The sequence below is a fragment of the Colossoma macropomum genome, unplaced genomic scaffold, assembly GCF_904425465.1.
Source record: "Colossoma macropomum unplaced genomic scaffold, Colossoma_macropomum, whole genome shotgun sequence".
Classification (NCBI taxonomy): Eukaryota; Metazoa; Chordata; class Actinopteri; order Characiformes; family Serrasalmidae; genus Colossoma; species Colossoma macropomum.
The window spans coordinates 8,326,775-8,351,372 of NW_023494810.1; the positions used below are offsets into that span (position 1 = coordinate 8,326,775).

At 40.2% G+C, this 24,598-nt stretch overlaps 1 protein-coding gene across 1 annotated transcript in view; it reads left to right on the forward strand.

Annotated features, from left to right (window-relative positions):
- The first annotated feature begins 17,006 nt into the window (after positions 1 to 17,006).
- Positions 17,007 to 24,598, forward strand: part of LOC118799764 (metabotropic glutamate receptor 7) — a 304,760-nt gene continuing 297,168 nt past the window's right edge. The window contains exon 1 of the mRNA XM_036559794.1: positions 17,007 to 17,525. Within this exon, the coding sequence (XP_036415687.1) occupies positions 17,007 to 17,525 (519 nt within the window). The remainder of the gene's footprint in view (positions 17,526 to 24,598) is intronic.

Here is a 24,598-nt window from a genome sequence, read left to right on the forward strand (position 1 = left end):
TATCAGCTCCACTTACTGTATAGGTGCACTTTGTAGTTCTACAGTTACAGACTGTAGTCCATCTGTTTCTCTGCATACTTTGTTAGCCCCCTTTTACCCTGTTCTTCAGTGGTCAGGACCCCCATAGAGCCTCACAGAGCAGGTACTATTTGGGTGGTGGGTCATTCTCAGCACTGCAGTAACACTGAAGTGGTGGTGGTGTGTTAGTGTGTGTTGTGCTAGTCTGAGTGGATCAGACACAGCAGTGCTGCTGGAGTTTTTAAACACATCAGTGTCACTGCTGGACTGAGAATAGTCCACCAACCAAAACTATCAAGCCAACAGCGTCCTGTGGGCAGCGTCCTGTGACCACTGATGAAGGACTAGAGGATGACCAACACAAACTGTGCAGCAGCAGATGAGCTATCGTCTCTGACTTTACATCTACAAGATGGACTGAGTGTCTAATAGAGTGGACAATGAGTGGACACAGTGTTTAAAAACTCCAGAAGCACTGCTGTGTCTGATCCACTCATACCAGCACAACACACACTAACAGACCACCACCACATTAGTGTTACTACAGATGGACTACAGTCTGTAATTGTAGAACTGCAAAGTGCACCTATATAGTAAGTGGAGCTGATAAAATGGACAATGAGCATAGAAACAAGGAGGTGGTCATAAAGTTATACCTGATCAGTGTATGTTTACATTCAGTTCTCCAGAGAAAGAGATAACAACTATATTAGATTTAATGACCAGCTTAGTGAACTGTGCAGCAAAGTTTTGCAGTAAGCAGCCTGGAGCACATATCTCATTGCCCAAGGGTGGACATGTAACCTTTCGGCACATAAAATCATAATTAGGGTCACTGCCTCTATTGTAGAGGGAGGCAGAGCTTGCAGCTCTGTGGAAGCGAATGCTTTATAGTTTGATGGATGGTCTGTGTGGCCCTCCTTTTAGAAGTCAATAGCCAGACAGGAATGATCTAGGGAGCTGTAGCCATCTCGTGTGAGCAGAGAGACACACAGACACACAGAAGAGAAGCACTTATTACGTCTTGTTGAAGGCTGCATTAAAAGTCTTGTCGACTTTCCTGTGGGTGAAAAACCAGCCAGGTATTGTCTGACCCTGGCTGCGATCAGTGCATGCATGTAAGATTGCAAAGTAGGTAAGATGAAGCGCTCTGTTTCAAAGACAGTACATGGTGGATAGTATTTTTTGTGAGTTATTACAAATGCATTGTTCCAAAGAACATTACAGCCCTATTCTGACAACATAATTTTTCAAACCACCAATGAAATGGTGAGATTTTGACACATTTGCAATCCCGCTATAGCAATTTTAGGGCACTGCAAGTTGAAATGAATAGCCTCATTTTGCCAAGTGCAATTCGTAAAGCCCCTATGGAGTAGCTGCACTGTACCCGTAATGAATGCGAGTGTTCCATTGAGGACTACACAGCACTACTGAGCTAAATCATGCTCAACAAGCAACTGTAGAGGCTTTTTTTAAAGAACTGCTCATCGTAAATTCCCCAAAGTATTACGCACTTGTTTACTGAAGTATATAATACTGCAACAATCCTGAAGGATTGTCAGAATGTGAAGGGTTTGTATGTCACATAAAAAGTCCTTATTTTTGCTAATGTGTGGCACTTTAGAACTGTAGGCGGTAACCGCAATATCATTAGCTGTAATGTGATCACAAAAGTGCATCATCTGGGCAACTGTGTACTCTGCATGAGCTTGAGTGATGAGTTCTTCAGTGCTCAATGGCACATATGATGACATAGACACTGCTTTATCCACCCCTGCCTCTCTTTTTCTTTAGGAACCACTTCATTCCTAGTAAATCTCACTGAAGAAATAGTGGGAAAAGAAAAAAAAAACAATTTGGGTCATTTTCATAACCCAGCACTGGGTCACTATATAACAGAACTTACCTGACATCACTGGGTTATATGAACAACTCAGCAGGCTAGGTCAGAGTTACCCCTTAAATATACATAGATGAGCCAAAACATTATGCTTAATGTTCTGTTGGTCTGCTGGATGCCACCAAAACTGCTCCAACCCACTGTGGCATGGACGCCACAAGACCTCTGAAGGAGCACAATCTGGCATCAAGACATTAGCAGCAGATCTTGTAAGATGCGAGGTGGAGCCTCAATTGAGCATATCCCCCAGGTGCTCAATCAGATTGAGATCTGGGTCATTTGGAGGCCAGGCCAACACCTTGAACTCAGTATGGCCCTCAAACCATTCCTGAACAATGTGTTTAATGTAGCAAGATACATTATCCTGATGAAAGACACCACTGTTGTGGAGAAATACCACTGCCAAGAACTGGTGCACCTAGTCTGAATGATGTTAGGTAGGTGGCACATGTCAAATAATCATCCACATGAATGGGTTTCCCAGTAGAACATTGCCCATAGCAGCACACTCCCTTCACCAGGTTGTCTTCTTCCCACAATGCATCCACGTGCCATCACTTCCCCAGGTAAATGCTGCATACGTACCCAGCCGTCCATGTGATGGAAATGAAAACGGAACTCATCGGACTAGGCAACCTTCTCACATTGCTCCAAGGTCCAGTTCCGATGCTTGCATGCCTACTGTTGGCAGCCTTGATGGTGGCCAGGCCTCAGCTTGGGCACTATGATCAGTCTGCATGACTGCGATGCACTGTGTGTTGTGACACATTCCTCCTTGTAACCATCATTTAAACAATCTGTAACTTGTGCCACAATAGCCCTTCTGTCAGTTCAGACTTGATGGGGTGCTTTCATTGCCCTTGCGCATTAAAAAAGGGGCTCTACTGTTGCTACAAGCTTGACATTGTACTAATAGAACAAATTTTTTTCGGTGGTATATAAAACCCTTTTTAAAAAGGTTCTATATCGCACCATCTTTAGCACATTCTCCATCAATCTGAAAAACTTTTCCACAGCCTGTAATCACCCAAAGAGTTCTTTGAGTGTTCATGGTTCTATACTGAACCATTTTCTTTGCTAAAAAACCCTTGAAGAACCATCTTTTTTTTTGGAAATGTATGATGGACAGCTGTTGAAGATCCTGTTTGAAAAAGTGCCAAAATAGATTCCACTATTGTTAGGAGTCCACCAGCTTTTTCAGGAAAAAACAGAACCCTTTTTGCTAAGATTGTAAGCTAAAGTGACAATATGTTTATTACACTGATTGCATAAATGCCTTCTTAAAATGACTTCATTCATATATAAAGTTAGATTAAAAAAATAAATAAATAAAAAAAACGTTATATTATGGGCTACAACTTCCAGTGACCCCCCTTAGTGAGCTAACTAATAATTGCTACAGTTTCCAATACAATGACGTCATCAGCAGCAGATCTGTGGCATGATGAGAAGCCATTAAACCAACTCTGTTATAACTGGCTCCCTTGTGTATTGTTCTGATTCAAAAATGAACCCATTGACTGATGTTATGGTGACACACTCACAAACCCTGTAGTCAGGCTACCCAAAACCTACCCAGTACTATAAAAATAACCCAATAAAATGACTCCACAGGCTCAACTTAGTATTTGGGTTGAAAACACAACCCAGCAGGTTTTAAAATTGCAACACACCAAGGCAATAAATGCCTCAAAGTTCATCCACTGTGGAATCATGCAACCGTCCATGATCAAATTTACGTCTTCACTTCCATCCAATACTGGAATCCCATGGGCTAATCCAATAGGAGGCGATCAACCAACTTCAGTCTCAGACTTGGGTCGCCATAGAAATAGGCTTATTCAATATCACTGGAGGGAGGGTTTCCAAGCAGACCTTGTACGCCTCAATTTTGTTTGCAGATAAATAAATAAACGCCACGGCGCTTTGCTGGAAATAGGAACAGATTGCTGAACAGCTGGTGCCAATGAGCAGAATCTTAAAACCATGTAACTGCTTTGTATCTGGAAAAAAAAGCAGGCAAATATTCGTCTTTTGCTCTAACCCCCCTCTTCTACAAATGCAAATAAACAGAGCTTAAACAACAGTTTGACAAAGCCACCCGGTTCATCCAGGCTGCGTTAGTGTGAACCCGGAATGGAGTCCCAGTCTTGGAGTGCTGCCCATGGTAAAATCAAGAAATCCGCCCTCAACTTCAGCATCTCATTCCAGCACATAAACTGCCAAACTCTCCAGTGAGTAAGTCATTTGAAGCAAATAAGTGCTTTTTCCAGGCACTAGCTTGCTGTGCTAGGCGGGGAGCTGTTTGTCTGCCTTGGCCCTGGCCTTAATTACACTAATGCCATGGATGAACTTTGCAAATGAGCGAAGGGTAAGTTAACGGTGACAGTCACCTGCTTTCAGGAGGCCTTAAGTTACCACCCAACTACCCCAGTGAGATTGGAGGTTTTCGTTTAATCAAATTAATAATGCTATCTCGCCAAAACCGCCCACACAAACAACATCCCCAGCCCCTTAGGAAGAGTTCTGGAGTGATTAAAAGGATTTCTCATTCAGCAGGGCGAGGTTGAGTAATCGCGGTGTAATTACGTACCAAAAGACAGAGACAGGTGATAATTGGCACCTGTTCTCCTTTTTTGTTCAGGGTTGCCGCGTCGTATTTGCCGGTGTAATTGTGGCTGCGGAGCGGAGAATGAAGTGGATCATCAAGTGCGTCTGAATAGCGGCATTCTCTGTGGAAGAGCAGATAAAAGAAAGTTGCTTTGGTATAGCTGAAGAAAACACTTTACCCTGACAATGGAGGTTAGTTATGACCCTGTATAAACAATAATTAAGAGATGACGGCTGGAGATGATTGACAGTCTCAACCACTATTTTGCTGCCAGCATATTTGCTGGAAATTTGTCAGTGAGGTTCCAGATTTGTGTATAGTGACAAGTGTAGGGCTAAGAAGCATGATAAATACGATGTTGCTGTTTTCATTTGTTAAAATAAGAGGGGGTTTCACACACCAAAAAGCTTTCAAAGGAGTGCATTTTCACTTGAGTGGGTGGTATGTGCACTCTAATTAACTGGAATTTATGATATGGGTCTGTCTCTACTACAACAGAGCAAAAAGAAATGTAGTAACAACTCCTGCAATGTGGTAAAAACTGCAGAATTTCTAAGAATAATGCCTCCTTTTTTTCAAAGGTCTGACACCCACTCTTGTCTGTGGACAGCAGACATAGAAATGCCTCTTTAATTGTTTACCATACAGAGAAAAGAAAGATTACTCACAAATAATAAAATATATGTGGGAGAACATGCATTAATTGTTATTGTGGAAATCCTTCATTAGTATCCAACCCTCATAGAAACTTATATAATAAAACGTTGCATGCTGTCTCAAATCTCCAGGTTTACAGTTCATATTCCCAAGTTATTCACGTTGTTCAATAGACCATAGACCATATTTCCAGCAGAAAGGCCTTTGCCTCATAAATTACTCATTCTTTTAAAGCTGTTTGTTTCCATGATCTCATGGGCGCCATTTGACCTAAAACGCTGTTCGCCTCCGACCTGTTTAACCATTACAGCCTCAAGAGCTTTTGCAGCAGAGCATTAAATAATTCACCCATCTATTTACATGCTGCTTTGTTTCAAACAGTGATACAGTCTGAAATATTCATCTATACTATCCATCTGGTTACTATCAATTTGCTGTCCAGAAAAAGGAAAATAAATAACTAATCAAGCCGCTAAAGGTGATACGAAAAAGTTCTGCACCTGAAAAATGTATTATTTTAGCAAAACAGTTAAAAACTTCAATTCCAAAAAGGTTGGGATGGTGTCTGAAATGCAAAAAAAAAAATTATTTCTGTATTACACTTATTCTGAAACTGCATGTTTCGCAAGACGTTCCAAAAAACATGGGACAAGGTCAATTTAACTCAATTATAAAATGTTTGAAACCATCTTAAACAGGTGATGCAGTAATCATTGCATATAAAAAGGGCATGCAGGAAAGGCCTAGTTATTTATGAGCAAAGATGGGTTAAGGCTTGTCACTTTTGTTGATGCCAAAAATTCATGAGCAAAAAAATCCAACACAACAACATTCTCAGTGAGTGGTTGTAAGAATTTGTATGTAGTATTTCACCATCTACAGTGCATAATATCATAAAAAAAAGATTTAGTGAAAGAGAAATCTGTTTGTCAAGAAACACATTATCAAACCACTGTCAATAAACACCGTTCATATCTGCATCCAGAAATAAAAGTTTATAAAGACTTTATTATGCACAGTGGGAGCCGTATGTCAACAATATTCAGAAATACCGTCAACTTCTTTGGGCTCAAGCTCATCTTATATGGACTGATGGGCTGTGGAAATGTGAAATGTTCTCTGGAAATTATGGACATCACGTTCTCTAGGCCAAAAAACAAAAAAGACCATCCAGACTATTACCAGTGTAAATTTCAAAAGCCCATATCTGTCATGGTGTGGGAGTGTATTAATGCCCATGGAATGGGTAACTTACAAATCTGTGAAGGTAACAGTGTGTATATATTAACTTCTAAAGACTTCTATAACAAAGAATTGCTAAAAATTCAGCTCACAAAACTGGATCAACTGGTGTATTTAATCCCTGAATGATTTTTACCAACTTGTTACCACTATAATTATTAGCTTATCATTTAGTACCAAATTGAAAATTAGCATGTAATTTTTAGATTAGTATAACTTGTTACCATAATTGCCACATAATTACCATATAATTATGCTAATTCAACATTTGGAACTCTAAAAATGGCATGATAAGCAATTATCAATCATCGATCTGTAAAGAAAAGCACTACCGGTAAAACATCAAATATTGTGTTTTTGCCCTGTTTTCAATTTAATATAAATCAGAGAGAATTTACTACTCACTGCTTTGTATTTTTTTAACATACTGGCCCAACAATTTTGGAATTGAAGTCAGTTTTACAGTATAAAACAATAAATTCATAGTGCACAACTTTGCTGAGTTCACCTGCATAATCATCCATATACTGATTTAATTAATTAACTGAAGCCTAATTTTTTAGGGCTTGCCACGTTCCCTCCCAAGTCGTCACTGGAGACTCTTTTCCATTAACACATTGGTAACACTTTATGCTAATCCAACATTTGGGACTCCGTAAATGGCATAATAAGCAATTATGAATCATCAGTGAATGAGGGCCAAACCTTGCTTGTAGCTAACAACCAATAATTAAAATTAATGTGATATTTGGGCTACACTGAGATGAAAGATCAATAAGGATAATGTTCACTGTTGTAATCAATAAAATGCAAAGGTTGGAGCTACAGTAATTTCCTGTGTATCTGACAAAAGTGAGTTCAGATAATAAGTGGTTGTGATGAGGATATTTATTTCCAGGCAGTATATTTGAAGAAAGTCTCGGAGCACTTCAGCAGTGAACTTTGCATAGATTTTGTTTTTATATGTGGCAGTGTAGACCTAGACTACTGCGACACTAAGGTTTAATAGACCATTTTAACATTAGTAGGCCATCATTACTTTAGGATTTGGCTGTTAGAGGCCTCATGTTGACATTATGATGTGCACGAGGAGGATTTATTTAAAAACCTTCTTGATCTAAAACAGAATGTTTAAGGATTCACAGCTTCGATCCAGGCCTAACCCAATAAGAAACATCTCATAGAATTATATTTCAAACGATCATAACTGTATCTCGTATATCAGTAACGCTTATTAAAGTCACACTGGAGCCTTAGCGAGAAAGCATTACCTATAAATGTGATGGAACCTGCTGTGGACTCTCTCCTCTGTATGAATCACTTTCAATTTGAGAAAAAGTGGTGGTCAGTTCCACCACCTCAGTCTGTTTGTGAAATATGACAATCAGCGCCGTTCTCAAAACGTTTGGTTGCCCCTGCATGCATACAGCATGAGAAATCAATGGCAAAAACTGATCAATTTCATTTTTGTTTATCACAGCAGTAGCCATTTCCCCTCCATGGAGGGCTGGCTAAAAAGCTGTGGCTTGGGGGCTTACGGTGAAGGATGTCCTTGTTTTAGGATTTGGGTCACAGTGGAGGAAAAAAAGTGAAAGGCCTACTACCTTGATCGGTAGGACATAAATTGGGCGCCTGCTGATACGTGTCAGGGGTTTCGCTGGTTAAAAGGGGGCTTAAGTGATGAATTGTCCCACACAGACTTGGGAAAGCAATTGTCTTGCCACACTTCATGTTAAAGCAGGTGACCTGCATGTCTGTTCCGTGGGGGGAAATACCATGTCAGGATAATGGGACTCATTGAGTAGTGCCAATATTAGGTGTTTGCTGCTGAGTTAGACAGGTTGTGAGGAAAAGTGCAGCTTGCAGGTATTGCCAGTGATCAAAAAAGCAAACAATTCCATATTAGTCATTTCTCACTCATAGCTTACTGAAACAGTGGAGAAAATCTGTTGGTAGTGCCAATTCTTAACTTTTAATCTATACCACTGTGCATGTTTGTAAGAAAAGAGGAAGCATTTTGTTATGACTCAAATCTGTTGATACTATTGAATGTAAATGTAATTCATTGTGTAACTCAGTAGGTAATTGAATATATGATTTAAAGTATTTTTAAATAGTGAAGCAAAACAAATGTAAGAGCTCTGGTCAAGCTTCTAGGGCTTTTATTAAATTGGGCTTCCATTGGGTTGGGACTCAAATCTCCAGCCACTGTCTTCAGTGTGAACAACAATGCAAGGCTTGGTAGACCACCTCAACTGATCTGACATCATCAGATAAACAGAACTTAAAGCTTTAACCTTTGAAACAGAGGAGAAAATCAAGCTGCTTCAGATCTGAAACCATCCACAGGTATTTCTGTCCATCCTTCCACTGTGAGAAGACAACTCAGCGCTATGGGTCTGAAAGGATGTGTAGCTGTCAAGAAGCCCTTTCTGAGAAAACAGAACAGACAAAAAAAGAAGCAAACTTGCAGTAGAACACTGAAACTGGACATCTGAAATGAGAAGTAAGATTTCAAGGACTGATGAGTCTAAATTGTTGAGGATTCTGTGTCATTTTCTGTTAAATATGTTTTGATGTGCTACTTATAGGTGACATATTTGACATTTTAAATGTTATCATAGCAGAAAACTACTATATAAAGACCAACTGGAAAGATGGTATCCTGAGCAGAAAATGAAATCATGCCCCCCTGTGTGTGTTGTAATCTGAGCTTCTCTGTTTTTTGTTTTTGTAGCTGTGGCGGTCGCGTGTGGATATTAGTCCTGTCCTGTATACACATCAGCCCTCCCCACATTTTGTTTTGCCCTCTCCAAACCGCACATACACTGCACAATTTAAGGCAGATGGGGGAAAATTTGAACAAGAAGCTGGTGAAAAAGAAGCTGACTTCGAGTTGAAATGCTTGAGAAGGGATGAGGAGGTCGCTCCTACTGCACAGGAGGGCAACATTAACTCATTTTTGCTGTTTCACAGAATCAATGTCAGTATTGTTTTGTCTTGTTTGCGACTACTACCCAGCTAACGTTAGCGACATTACTTGCAGTGTCATTGTTCACTCTAACGTTATATCATGTTATTTGCGTGTACAAAGTTTGCGATGGGTTTTAGGGCAACAAAGATCTAAAAAGGAGTGTTGGCCTTGACAATGCGCATCCATGAATTTGGGGGCAGAGTTTCTGAAGGAGCACTGAAGGAAGGGGTGTGTTTGTTTAGCTGTTGAGTCCAAATATCAACAGTCATTCTCTAGAATCATATAGTGCTTCTTTATTGGCCATTGTGACTGACAATCTTAAGAGAGTTTATGGACTGAGTATTTACTCTAAATACAGCAATGTTGTCTTCATATTTATAAAAGTGAAAAGAATCTGCTATAGAGTGCATTTGTAATGTAATTCTATCAGGTGTTCTTTATTTCTTATTAGAGAATCACATTGTCCTCAGAAACCCCTGCTAGCACTGAATTATATAAGATTGAATATCATAAAGCACAGAATGCAACTCTGGATGCATAAAAGACGCAACGGTGTAGTGTTCCATAGCTGTTCTTTTGCCGTGACACTCTTGGCATGGCACTGCAGTACATAACAATATACTCTTGGCACTGTATTATCCAGTTGCTATGAGGAACAACAGGGTGCAGGTGGCAAGCTTCCAGCAAATCAGACTATCACGCTCCAGCTGATAAAAGCAGAGGGGGCTGCCAAAGCTCTGACGCTTACCTTAAAATCTGTTATTATGATTAATTACTTCTATATCATTTTGCAGTTAAGTGTCAGACCTTGGTCATGAATAACACCTTAATCAGGTGCTGGATGGAGTTTAAATATGTCATATTAATTAAATTAGCACGCAAGAAAGATCTCCAATCTCACACTGGCCTTGAGGACTAAGTGTTGGGTATATAAACATGTCAGTGGAGTGTAGTTGGACGATTAACTATAACTGAGGCTATAAGGTCAATGTTGTGGAGGTGACAAGGGCTATGTTACCAAATGACACTTCGTTGCTATGCTATGGCATATTTTTCCTGCACTGTTAGAAATAAATGTACTGTGCAGGTACATTTGTCGTTCATCAAGGTACGAACAATGTAAATGTTCCCTCAAAGGTTCAACAGCGGTTTTGCATGTAATTTGTGTACACTACCATCTCTGATTACATCTAAAGTGGTATTAAATGCACTGAGCATATATTTTGTAGGGTTGGCTGGAATATTGTAAATAATCAAGTATTCCTTTATCACTTGGGTATTCGAGTCTATGTTTTGTAGTGTTGGCCTAAATATTGTGAATAATCAAGTAATTACTACTTTGGTATTGGAGTCCATATTTCGTCGGTTTCACCCAAATATTGTGAATAACCAAGTATTCATTTATCACTTTCGTATTCAAGTCTGTGTTTTGTAGAGTTGGTTGGAATATTATGAATAATCAAGTATTCCTTTACCACTTTGGTATTTGAGTCAATATTTTGTAGGGTTGGCCGGAATATTGTAAATAATAAAATATTCCTTTACAACTTTGGTATTCAAGTCTACGGTTTGTAGGGTTGGCCTGAATATTGTGAATAATTAAATATTCCTTTGTCACTTTGGTATTCGAGTCTGTATTTTGTAGAGTTGGCCCAAATATTGTGAATAATTAAATATTCCTTTGTTATTTTGGTATTCAAGTCTATATAAAGTAGGGCTGACCCAAATAATATGAATATTTGTTTCTCAAGTATGTGTTTGTTACTTTATTATTCAGTTCTCTAATTAGTATTCAAAATGTTATCTTTTTTATCACTTTCCACTTGGACGTGTAAGCTAAAAGAGCAAAGAAGTCTAATAATAATTTAACTACTCAGGTTTTCGCTTGTTTTGTTATTCAATTCTATATTTAGTACAGTTGGGCTAAACAATACAAACACTGGCGTATCCAGTGGTTATATTGGTATCAGTTCTTTATTTAGTATTCTGTCTTTTTCATGTTTTCCACATAGCTATTTAAGCTAAAAGAGCAAGGATGCACCTTAAAATATCTGCAACAAGCTCAGTGCAAAATGTGCTGAGTTCCACTAGTCTCTGGTTAGGATGATGCAAAAATCAGGGAGCACCTGCACTGCTGCCTTTGTGGGTGGTCCCAGGCAGGTGAGCCTGTTGCGGAAGAAGTTCACTTGAGCAAGTCTAGCCAGCAACTCTTTAGGCCGTAGACCAAAGGCTCAACCCAGCTTTGACTGAGCAAAGCTTGACCCTGCATGTTGCCCTCAGTCCATGTCCATGCTAAAAAATGGCCAACTAACCAGATAAATTAACTCAATAAAATAGGTACCGACATAAAATTATTAACATTTAAAACAAATTCTATCACAGCAACACATGCGAGTAAGCAGCTTCGCTTCAGCCTGACGGTAAATCATTACTGTCGCCTACTGGATATTTTTTGAACCGCAACAACGAACATGCTTAAAATGATGGAACTGTAAATATTATCGTTTTAGGGGTGATTTTGAAAACAAGTATTCATGTGATCGGCAATAAATACTGACGATTATTCGAAGCTTGTAACATGCTGTTTAGGCTAACCCTAATATTTAGTACTCAGAAGCTTCGCTGTTTTTTGTAAGCCACAAAAAACTGTAGCCTAAACAACAACACATCAGCAAGGGCCTTTAAAAAGCACAGTGATTGTTACTTTATAAAAAATTTTAATCAATTATATCTGGTTTTATTTAGGCATCCATGACAGCTCTCCTTAGAGTGACATCTGACTATTAATACATTGTTGCCGCCTACTGGATATGTTTTGAACTACACATAACAAACCTAAAATTATGCTTAATTAATGCTTAATTATGGAACATGACTGTTGTTTCTCTGGGTGATTTTGATAATGAGTATTCGAGTACTCATTAACAAACACCAATAAGTATTCAAAGCATGAATATTGCTGTTCATGCCAGGCTTAGAGCAGAACTTTATAGAATGATCCAGTGTGCATTTTCTTCCAGTATGCTTTTTGTAACTACATTTTGCTGACCTGCTGACCAGCTGTCACAGGATGTCAACAAATATTTGCCACTGAAAAATTCAAAATAATTTTTCAGAGATGGTACATCTTTAATATGGTACATTCTTAAAAAAGAGGCCCTTCAAAAGTTCTTTAGTAAAAGCAATGGTTCTATCTGGAACCAGGTCTACATAGAACCAGTTTATAAATGGCTCATTGCATGGTGAAATGGTCCCCCACACTGATGACGAATTTGTTATTTATGGTTCTATATAGAACATTTTTGAAAATGGTTCTACCCTCTTAAAAAAGATGGTGCATCAAGAGCTCTTTGGTAAAGAAAATGGTTCTACATAGAACCATGAACACTCAACCTGGAAAAGGGTTCTATATAGCACCCAAAAAAATAATCTTGTATTGTTACAATGTCAAGTCTGTTGTAATAGAAGAACCCTTTTTGGTTCTACATAGAACCACATACAACACAGTATCCATCAATCTGAAGAACCATTTCACCATTTAAGCATGCAAATGGTTCTTTGTGTGTTCATGGAACCATTATCATTACTAAAGAACCCTTGAAGAACCATCTTTTTTAAGAGTGTATATAGCACCAAAAAGGATTTGTTTACTGTTGCGATTTTTGGTGCTATATAGATCTATTTTCTAAAAAGTTTAATTTAGAACCATATATAACCTGTTCTCCATCAATCTGAAGAACCATATCACCATGTAAAAAACCATTTAAACCATTTATATAGAACATTGCCTTTTGCTAAACAGCCCTTGTAGAGTGTATGGTATGGTATGATATCTTTAAAGAAAGAGTGAATCTGAATCCTGTAATAAATGTAGCCTGAAGCAGCACATACTCATGTTGGGTTCGTGTCATGTTGTTAGCTGTGTATTTCTGTCTGTGCAGTAGTAGAGTGTTTGAGTAGGCTGAGGATGACAGCATACTTCTAGATCTTATGTGAAGTGCTTCATTAAAAAAAAAGCTCATTTTAAAGCTTAGTATTAAATCAGTATTGGTCTCTGCAGTGTCAGTATCGGTATTGGGAAAAGAAATAAAGTGGCACTATGCCATCTCTACAAATGTTATGCGGAATATTGCCTTTGTCAGAAGAAAACCTCGTATCGCCAAAATGGTAACTTTACAGGAGAAGAAAAAACCATAGCTGTCTTTTAATGTGAGTCAATGGAACCAGAGTTTTTAGTTACCAGAGGCCTTTAATTTAGTAATTTTGGGCCTTTTCTTCTGGTCCATTCATCATGAAACTTACACACAATGTAAAGGGTAACAGGCATTTTCAAATTGTGTCAAAAACTGAAAAACAACAAAAATGGAGATGCAAGGTTTTCTTACCACAGCAGCGATATGAACCATAATAAAAGGTATAACTCTTATCATTCTTTATGATTATTGCTGCATAACCTCAAACCCCAATCCAGCCCCTCTTCCTGCAACCTGACTCCTATTATCATAGGGAAAAAAGATTAAGTTATGTGGACAATTTATTTCCTTTCTCAGACACAGTCGGTGGTTTTGCTGATGAAAAAAAAACACTTCAGGAACCTGCTAAATCAGCAAATACTGCCTCTTTTTAATTGATTTCAATTGTGAGGCTCAGGTTTAGTGTGTCTAACTGACACGAGAGGGTGCCAGTGGCAGCTAACTCATATGGAAATCTGATGTATGGCAATATATGAGTTTCGAATATATGAAAAGTGTTATCATATATGAATATCCAACTTTTATAAGTCTACACTACACTGTCTACACTACACTGTCACTGGGGCAGTACCCCTTTTGTCACTGGGGTGGTAACCTCAAGGGTACATCTCAGTACCTTTAGTCAGTTGTATTGACTCCACACACCCCGTCTCGTCTCCAGGTTTTTTATTTTATTGTTCTGTTTAAAACATCAGCTTATAAAAAGGTACAAATATGTGCTTTTCACCTGGGAAAACTTATTTAGGGTTCACAACTGGACCTTAAAACCGCTGTTGAACCTTTGAGGGAACATTTATATTGTTTGTACCTTAATGAACGAAAAATGTACCTGCACAGAATCTTTATTTCTAACAGTGTATGGACATATAGGACATATGTGCCAACTTATTTCTAATTAGCCAACTTCAAATATGGGGTACATATTTGAGCCACAGTGGATGTATTCAACCACATATCAGACACACATATGATCCATATATTATGTATATATTATGTATTCCCCCACCTATTAGACACATATGTATGATCCATATATTATCCATGTCCAACATCTGATGCTTCCATGTATGTACACAGTGTATATGTACATATGTTTTAAAATCCATGCCTGGCCCTGCATACGTGCACATATGGCAGTAAATCAGATATCTGTCTGGGAAGCTACTGAGGTCTGTGAGAAGCTGAATGAGGAAAGAAAGGCTTCACACTGTGTCCGCTGCCTTACGCTGCTGTGGTTTAGCAAGACAGCTAACAGCCTCATAGAGCCAAAGCACAAAGCATAAAAAGGAGTTATCTGCCTATTCTGCTTTGATTCCTCAGAGATTCTCAGTTTGGGATTAGAAAATGTTACACTGACTCAAATCAGAGTGCGGTTACTCTGACTAGAGAGAGAGAAAGAGAGAAAAAAGACAGAGAGGGTGAGAGAGAGAGAGAGAGAGAGAGAGAGAGAGAGAGAGAAAGGGAGCTAGAGAGAGAAAGAAAGAAAGAAAGAAAGAAAGAAGAGAAAGAGCGAGATAGAAAAATAGAGGGAGATAGAGAGCAAGAGAGATAGTGTGTGTGAGAGAGAATAAAGACAGAGAGACAGAGTGAGAGAGAGAGAGAGCTAGAGAGAGAAAGAGAAAGAAAGAAGAGAAAGCGAGATAGAGAGCAAGAGAGATAGTGTGTGAGAGAAAGAATAGAGACGAAGAGACAGAGTGAGAGAGAGAAAGAATAGAGAGAGAGACAGAAAGAAAGAGAAGGGAAAGAGAGACCTAGAGAGAGGGAGGGAGCTAGAGAGAGAGAGAGAGAGAGAGAGAGAGAGAGAAAGAAAGAAGAGAAAGAGCGAGATAGAGAAACAGAGGGAAATAGAGAGCAAGAGAGATAGTGTGTGTGAGAGAGAATAGAGACGAAGGGAAAGAGAGAGAGAGGAGAAAGAGAGAGAGCGAGAGAGAGACGGATAGAAAGAGAAAGAAGAGAAAGGAGAGAGAGCGAGAAAGACAGTGAGAGGGAGAGAGATAGAGGGAAATTAAGAAAAAGAGGGAGATAGATAAATAGATAGACAGATAGATAGACAGATAGAGGCAGACAGAGACTGATAGGCTTCAGAGAGAAAAAGAAAAACAGAGAGAGAGAGAGAGAGAGAGAGAGAGAGAGAGAGAGAGAGAGAGAGCTGAACTGAAGGCTAACTTAACGGGCGAGTTGTGTTTCAGTTTCACAGCCTACCTCATCGTGTGGTTTAGCTCAGAATGCTAACACATTCGTGCCGTTGGATCTCCTTGTAGCCGTTAAACCGTAACGGATTCCAGTGCGCGCGAGTTGAGTCATTTGAAAAATGCATATTTGATTTTGGGTGGAGGCGTTATTTTTTAACCCACCTGTTTTACCACAGGCCCCGCCTTCCCGCGTTACGATTGGCTGCGAGTTCGGCGGACCGCTCGTGAGTACGAACTACTGGCCAATCTTCGCGCAAGCGGCGGGACGCTGCTAGCTAATCCTAGCGCGGGAGGGCGGGGTTTATCCGGATACGGGTAGGGAAAAAAACAGCAGCGGGCTGAGAGAGAGGAAGCGTCATTCCTACAACTCGAGCTCCGGAGAAGACGCTCGTGTTATCTTCGGCTCTGTTCGCTCTTCTGGAATTCTTATTTTTCGGTTTTGGCCGATTTGGAAGCGCATCGTAACACGGACACCGCTCTTCTCCTCACCCGGATGCGGCGCTTGGTTCACCTGGTGAAGTAAAGAGTGAGATAAAGAGGGAGAATGTCTCAGAGCCCTGTTGGCTGCGCTCATTCCTCGCATAGATCGTGTAACAGTGTGTTTATGGTAAGTTCTGCCTGAACCACAAAGTTGTATGTTCCAGTTTTGTGGGATTGCGCAGTTTCCTGCGCAGTAGTGCAACTGTGGCAGCGTAACGGCAGCTTTGGAGCTTCGCGGTTCTCTTCAGTGGAATACCGAGGCACTTTTTTGGGGAGCCGTTTTTTTTTTCGACACCATGTTCGTGGTCCGTGGATAAAACGTCGTGCGAAGGTACTGTGGTGTTGTTTTCATCTCTGTTTAATCCCTTTTCCCTCAGTTTCAGTGTGGAAAAAAGCGCCTTTGAGAGAAACGGTTATGCGAGCAACAAGCTACGCAGCTATGCTGCTTTTAGTCGCTCGCGCGCACATTCCGAACGAGTAGCAGCTCTTTTAAACCTTTTCTATTGATTTATACATATTCTTCAATAAAATTACCCACTTTTCCTCACGAAAATGGCACTTGGCTTTACTCTGACCTCTTCCAACTTTGTTCACCTGAAAGTGTGAACAAAATCCTTCGCCCAGCTTTGTTATTTTTTTTCTCCCCTTCTCAATTCGAAGGGTGGCGCGGGAGACCATGGCTAGGCGCGCGCTCGCCCAACGGTCGCCGGGTTGCTTCTGCTTCCCGTGGAGGCTGCTCTGGATGCTGAAGACGCTGCTGCTGGCCGTGGCCGCGGCGCAGGAGACGTACGCGCCGCACTCCATCCGGATCGAGGGCGACCTGACGCTGGGCGGCCTCTTCCCCGTGCACGCGCGCGGCGTGGCGGGCGAGCCGTGCGGCGACGTGAAGAAGGAGAACGGCATCCACCGGCTGGAGGCCATGCTCTACGCGCTCGACCAGATCAACGGCGACGACGAGCTGCTTCCCAACATCACGCTGGGCGCGCGCGTGCTCGACACGTGCTCGCGCGACACGCACGCGCTCGAGCAGTCGCTCACCTTCGTGCAGGCCCTCATCCAGAAGGACACGTCGGACGTGCGCTGCACCAACGGCGAGCCGCCCGTCTTCGTCAAGCCCGAGAAGGTGGTCGGGGTCATCGGGGCCTCGGCCAGCTCCGTGTCCATCATGGTGGCCAACATCCTGCGCCTGTTCCAGGTGAGAGCGCGTGAGAGCCCGTAGGGGCCCCCTAAGGCAAAGAGGCATGCACATTGGGGCGGGGAGAATTCGGGTGTTTTCGGGCATCAACGCATATAGCAGGTGTTATGGGGTTAGTGTGGGTCACATAGTTAATCATCAGGTAGTACATAACAGTGTGTTAGGAAATAGGAAACACTGTATTAGTGGGTATGATGAGACTGTGTGCTTAGCTGTATTATTACTAAACTGTTGTGTGTTGGGTATTATGGGACAGAGTGTTGGGTATTATGGGACAGTGTGTTGGGTATTATGGGACAGTATTTTGGCACAGTGTGTGAGTATTATCGGAAAATGTTGGGTATTGTAGGATGGTGTGTTGGTTTTACAGGACAGTGTGTTGGGTATTATGGAATAATGTGTTGGGTATTACGGAACAGTTTGGAGGGTATTATGGCACTGTACATTTAAAAGTTATGGGGCAGTGTATTTCTTGTTATGATATAGTGTGTTGAGTATTATGTGACAGTGTGTGGTTATATATAATATGCACAGGAGTGTTGGTAATATGGACACTTGATTATTATGGGACAGTATGTTTGCGTAAAAAACACTGTTGTTATTATGACATAATGTAATGGGTATTACAATGTGTGATCATATGTAGTACAGTATAATGGGTAGGATTGCACAGTATTACGTAATATAGACATTGTGTGTTGGGAAATACTGTTTGAGTGGGTATCATGAGACACAGTTGGGCATTATGGGAGAGTGTGTTGGTATATGTAAGAGTGTATTGCTCATTATGTGACAGTGGTGTTAAAAATGGGACACTGTGTGTTGGGAAATACTGTATTAGTGGGTGTTATCGGACAGTGTGTTTGGGTACATTATTACTACAGTGTAGTGTGTTGCATGTCATAGGACAGTGTGTTGGATGTTGTAGGACAGTGTGATTGGGTATGTGTAACTGGGTTGGGTATCATTGTTGACAGTGTTAGGTAATATAGACAGTGTGTTATGTATCATGGGGCAATGCACTGGACATTGTGACACAATGATGTAATAGCCATTCTTGAATGACAAAGACCCTATTTTACTCACTTTTCCACTAAACTTGTGTTGCTAGCCTATTTAAAGTATTTCACTTTGCCCATTCAAAAAAATGAAAGGAATAAGCATTAGGTAAAGTGTCCTTCATTAGCTGATTAGCTTACTCCAACACATACCAGAGGCAGTGCATCAGTCATAGATGTAGAACATTTTAGTGCTGCTGCGATAAGACACATTAGCAGATATTGCAGAAGTGATAATGACATTTATAGTTTTTGGCGAACTGTTTGATCGCTGCGCTCTGTGATGCTGAAAGAACAGCTCTTTTCTCACAGTGGTGCTGAAAGAACAGCTCTTTTCAAACAGTGGTGCTGAAAGAACAGCTCCTTTTCTCACGGTGGGGCTGAAAGAACAGCTTCTTTTCTCGCTGTGGTGCTGAAAGAACAGCTCCCTTTTCTCGCTGTGGTGCTGAAAGAACAGCTCCTTTTTCTCGCTGTGGTGCTGAAAGAACAGCTCTCGTTCAGCTCCTTTCTCGCACGCCACGCGCTCGCGCCTCCCTCCTCGCTCATGAAAACGCCATCGCGATTTTTTTTATATAGTCGAAGCTCTCCAAACGCGGTTGCGCGCCGCCCACATCAACGCGTATTAGGCAAGTGTGAATGAGTTATAAGGCAGGCTTTACGAGTTGTGCATGTGTGTGCGTGTCTGTGATGTGTTGGTATTCAGTCATGTTTAATTCGCCAACATTGACCTCAGTCACGAGTTAAAATGAGCTGGAATGCAATTTAAAGTACAACGTGCGGAGGCTTTTATAAGACCGGAACACAAATCTTAAGGAAAATATAATAGTTTTAAGAAGAAAAGGAAGAGTAGAGCACATATGAATGAGGGATGTCTTTATAGGTATGCACAGTGGTCATATGGGTAGTATTTAATCCTGTGTAAGCAATGCACACCCTGACATTTATGCTCAGTAACAGTTGCAGCCTGTTCCGTGGTTTTTGTACTAGCTTTGTTCAGGCTGATACTACAATTAAAATGGTAACTCCCCTATCTGGTTCCCTGTAATGACATGAGTGGATTATCCTGCTTTATCCATGCTCCACATTAGAGATAAATATAGCTAATGATGTCCCACTGGTCCAGTCAGTTGCTGTGGTGTTCAGATGGTTCTGTGTCTATTGCACCGTTTGCCAGCGAATAGTCTCTCTGTCTCTCTCTCTCTCTCTCTCTCTCTCTCTCTCTCTCTCTCTCTCTTTCACCATGTCTCCCCAGATAAGGCTTTGAAACATCTTAAGTGGTAAAGATTTATTTCAGGAGTGAAATGGTCAGTCCTCAGCTGCCAGTACGTGCCTGTGATTTGCTGTTTTTCATGAAAGAGATTCCCTAAATCCAGCTCTGCTAAGACAGCTCCTCATTCACACCCAGGCATCTGCAAGCCATTTAGACCCAATTAACAGCTCATGTCTTTTTAGCAACCCATTGCATTAGAGTGATATTGGAGGCTCACTTCTCTGGTTTATTTTAGTAATTGTTGGGTAAATAAACATCCATGTCGAACCTCTCATTGTTAATGAGCACATTTGTTGGCATCGATGCACAATAAGCATTTCTGTTTTGTTACCTAACATTAAGGATTAATGAATTAGACAGTGACATACCTGAGTGTTGACAACAGATGTGTTTCGTTGTAAATTATTCAGTGTAAAAAAATAAAAGATAGGTGGTTAAAATGTTATCTCAACTTTCTTCATAGCTTCGTAGCTTTTTTCTTCAACTTAATTTAGTCCCCCTAACTTGCATGTTTGGTATTACATTAAGTTAGATTCACAAAATACAGTTTAAGTTGATCTTAGTGTGGTTTCTGCTTTATGAGCTGAAATTACATTTTTTCTGTTGGGTTTTTAGTTTTACTTTAAGTTAATTAACTTTTTTTTATTCTTTCTTGGACAGAGGAATGTAAGCAGCACTGTGCTTCCTGAGTGGCACATCTGTTTAACTACCCATAAGAGATTATGAGTTTGAATCCTGGTGACACCCCAGTCTTCCATGGTCAGAAATCTGAGAGGAGGAAGCTCCCACCCCCCAAGCTGGGGCACTGTGTAATAAGGGAAGTCCTAGACTGTAGGTAGGAACTGGCAATGGCTGAATCGGGGAAAGAAAAAAAATCCTACTAAAACATTTAAGCAGTTTAAGCTTTCATATTGATTTTTTTTGAGTAAGCTCAACCTAAAATGTATTGTTGACCTAAACTAAGATGCAGTAGTAAAATGTGTTTTTTTCGCTTAATTAAACTAAACTGATACAAAAAAGCTATCCAGAAAGTTGACTTAAAATTTTTATGTTTACAGTGTGGTAAGGTATTGATTACCGATGAAATCTGTGTCAGAGGACCTGCATCAGTTAAAACTATAAAAATAGAAGTTCACTACACATTATTACATAAGCTCAGTCCAGTAAAGCATTGTGGAGTTTACAAGAGAGAAAAAAGAGAAACAGACAAAAAGGATGACCCAAAGGAGTTTTGCAATGCAAATTGAATCCTATAAACCAAACACGCAGCAGCTATTACAAATCTGATTAATGTTGATTGTTTTTACATCCGTTGGCTCAGACAGTAATCATGAGACACTGTAAATCAGAGCTAAACTCTGTGTCTCCAGGCTTCATTTAGAAAAGTTGCAACTCACAATTCTGTCAATCCATGCGGCTGAGAGTTTTCACTAGTTTTCACTCGAACTAGGTTGTTTATGAGCAACTGGGTTGATATTTTTAGGATTGTCCCCTTAGGTTGGGCAACTTCCTATGTGATTTGTGGTTGTATTTTGGGGGCCTGGGAGTCGATGGAAGGGAATATGGGAATGAACATCATTTGACACAGTTTATGAGGCTAACCCACATTTTGACTTCACCTCCAGAACTTTCTTTAGCCCTTTTCACAAAATAAAGTTTCTGCCTGTTTTGGAGCTCCCTCACTTAAACTATGCATTTTTTTTCTTACCGTTGATGGGATTTATTTTGATGGAAATGTTTATGATCTATAAAACTTGAAAGGACCTTGATTTTCATCTTCATAAGTGAGCGTACAAGGCAGTGTTTAGAAAAGTGTTTTTATTGTGTTTAAACACTTTTATTGTGGAAGCTGCACTTGATTATTGATATAAAGAAAGCTGCAGATGTATTATCTCTGCATGGCTGTCTTTGTGGAAAGGGTGAATTGTTTTAACAGCAGGGGGTTCTCGCCACCCCCCCCAACCCACTCTAATTGTTGACTAGAAGCTCAACGCAGTACATTTCACATACAGAGCCAACAGTGTCCTACACAAACTTTTAACATAATTGTAAGAGAAAATTTTTGATTTAATTATATAATTAAAGAAACATGAGTCAGTTTCCTTTCTACCAGCAGAATAGCCACTAGGGGGCCTGCAGAGGTTAGATAGCATAAATGTGTCTTGAGCTTTTGGGTGTATCAAAGCAGAGTAACAGTAAACTGAACTATACTTGGTTTGCCCCCAATTATTGCTATTATTCAGATTTTAGGTTCTTATTCTTGACTAGTATTGTTATTCTGAAACATCTGATGTGTTTGTATCACAGTAATGATATGTCACCAGTTTTGCAGATGGTTTTGCTCTTCTAAATGGGAGTATGGGTGAGGATTAAAACCCCTGTAAGCCTTTGTTTCATCCAGAAAGCTTGTTTGAAGTCCTAGTGACATTTAAGATAAGCATCTGCACCAGTTCGATCTCAAGTCATGTTCTGTGCAAACAGATGCTGCTCTTTCCTATTGATTTCATACAACAAAACGTCAATTCCTCGCCACCACTGTGATGGCCAGGAAGACCTAAAATGAACAAGCGCCCATGTTATCATGGTTCTTCAATAGTCTGTTAGTGTCTATCGATTGCTGCCATGGTTCATGTGTTTGCATGGGCCTAAATGAGCTGGTGCCTTAAGCCCTGGTAAGTACAGTATATGCTAGCTATCACTCACTGTCAGGCCACCAAGATGGAACTGACAATGGCCTCAGTAGGCAAACTCTAAAAATATCAGTGTCTGCTGGAGCATGCTTTTTTCACATAGCCCTTAACCTACAAACTGAAGTGCTCCGTAGCTCGGATAATTCAGCGCCTGCATGAAAAGTTGAAATGACAAGCGGGATGCTGTTGTTTGCAGGATTGCTCTGCTGGCAATTTCACGGCTTCAGTTACTTCAGTGCCCATACTTTGTGAATGATGTATAGCAAAATAGTAGGAGAGTGTTTACCTCAGAGCACTCCAAAAGATCCTTCAAGGATGTGTCCTAGAAATCGAATGCTTGGTGGGATAGAGGTGAACCCTATCATATGAGAGTTTAAATCCCAGCTGTTACGTATGCTGTGGATGGGTATTACTGAGAATGCAGTTGTCAGGGTAGCTCCAGGGAAGGGCCTGGGGTAACTGCACATGTGCAGTCCATAAATATTTGGACAATGAAACATCGTTTATTGTTGACTACTATTTATTTATTAACTATGTTGTTGCATCAGTAGTTCATGCACAAAAGAGCTAACAGGTCTACAATTATTGGTTCTAGTTTTGGCATTTGACTTTGGAGTTTGTTGCTGTTGCTTCTCCCAGCATGAATACTAATAAGTGTCTATGAGTCAGAATATGACAATCACAGATTTGACATTACGTTACCAGCTATTTAATGTAGAGTTAAGTTAAAACAGCTATTAAGTACGAATTATCCATTTTTGGCACTGTCAGGAAAGACAGTTTTTAAATATTTAACAGAACATTACACAGAAGCCTCAACAATGAAATGTAACATCAGTATTTAGTGTGTGCAATCTTTGCTTTTATTACAGCTTCTATTTTTTTCAGGTAACTTGCTTTCATAGAAATCTGCAGGGATATTTTCCACACCATTTTCTGCTTCTCACAATCCAAGTAATCCCAAACACATTCAGTGATGTTGAGGTCTGGACTCTGGAGTGGTCAGTTATTGTTCTGAGAACAAATGCAGCTTCTTTGTTTGATCTGCAAATATTCTTCTTTTGTGTCTATTTCTTTATTGAGAGCTTCTTGACAGCTACACATCTTTCAGACCCATAGTGCTCAGTTGTCTTCTCACAGTGGAAGGATAGACAGGCACCTGTGGATTTTTCAGATCTAAAGCAGCTTGATTTTCTCCTTTCTCTCAAATATGAAAGCTTTGAGTACTTTTTGTCTGATGGGGACAGTATTGGTGGTCTACCAGGTCTTGCATAGTTGTTCACAGTCTCATTTTCACTTTATTTAGTTTCGGAAACTGTTCTTTTTTTCATCTGTTTTCTTTTGATGTTCTTCTTCTTTATGAAAGTGTGTTGTCTTATATCTAATTTCTCCAGAAATATTTTCTAAAAATGAATAACTTGCAATTAACGACTTTTTTGACTGCAAATTAGATAAATGAAAGGAGGTCTCTAGCTTTTGCATGGTACTGTGTGACACCTCCTTCAAAGCTGTGTTCGGCACTTGTAAAGAGAAATACGGATGCGGATTAAGAGAAGCTCTGCAGAACCTTTAATTCATCCAGAAAGTTTGATTGAAATTCCAGTGACATTTCAGATAAACATCTACACCGTTGAATCCCAAGCCATGTTCTGTGCAAACCTTTGCTGCTCTTTTCTATTGATTTCGTGAAAAAAAACAATCAATACTTTGCCACCGCTGTGATGGTCAGGAAGACCTACAATGAAGAAGGGCCTGAAATGCACTAAATGCATTGCTAACCCTTTTAGAGGCCAGGTTTATAGTTGGCTGAAAGGTATATACAAAAAAGCATGTAGACTTCTTTATCAAAGCCTTAAGAACAACATTGTACTAGGGTGTCGGAAGGAGAAAAGAGTGGAAAAAGGACGTAATCATATTCCAGAGCATTTCACCTCATCTGTGAAACATGGGCATACATAGCTGCCAGTGGAAATAGCTCACATTCTTTTACTGATGATGTGACTGCCGAAGGCAACAGCACTATGAATTCTGGAGTGTCCCTTCAGAGTTAAAGCT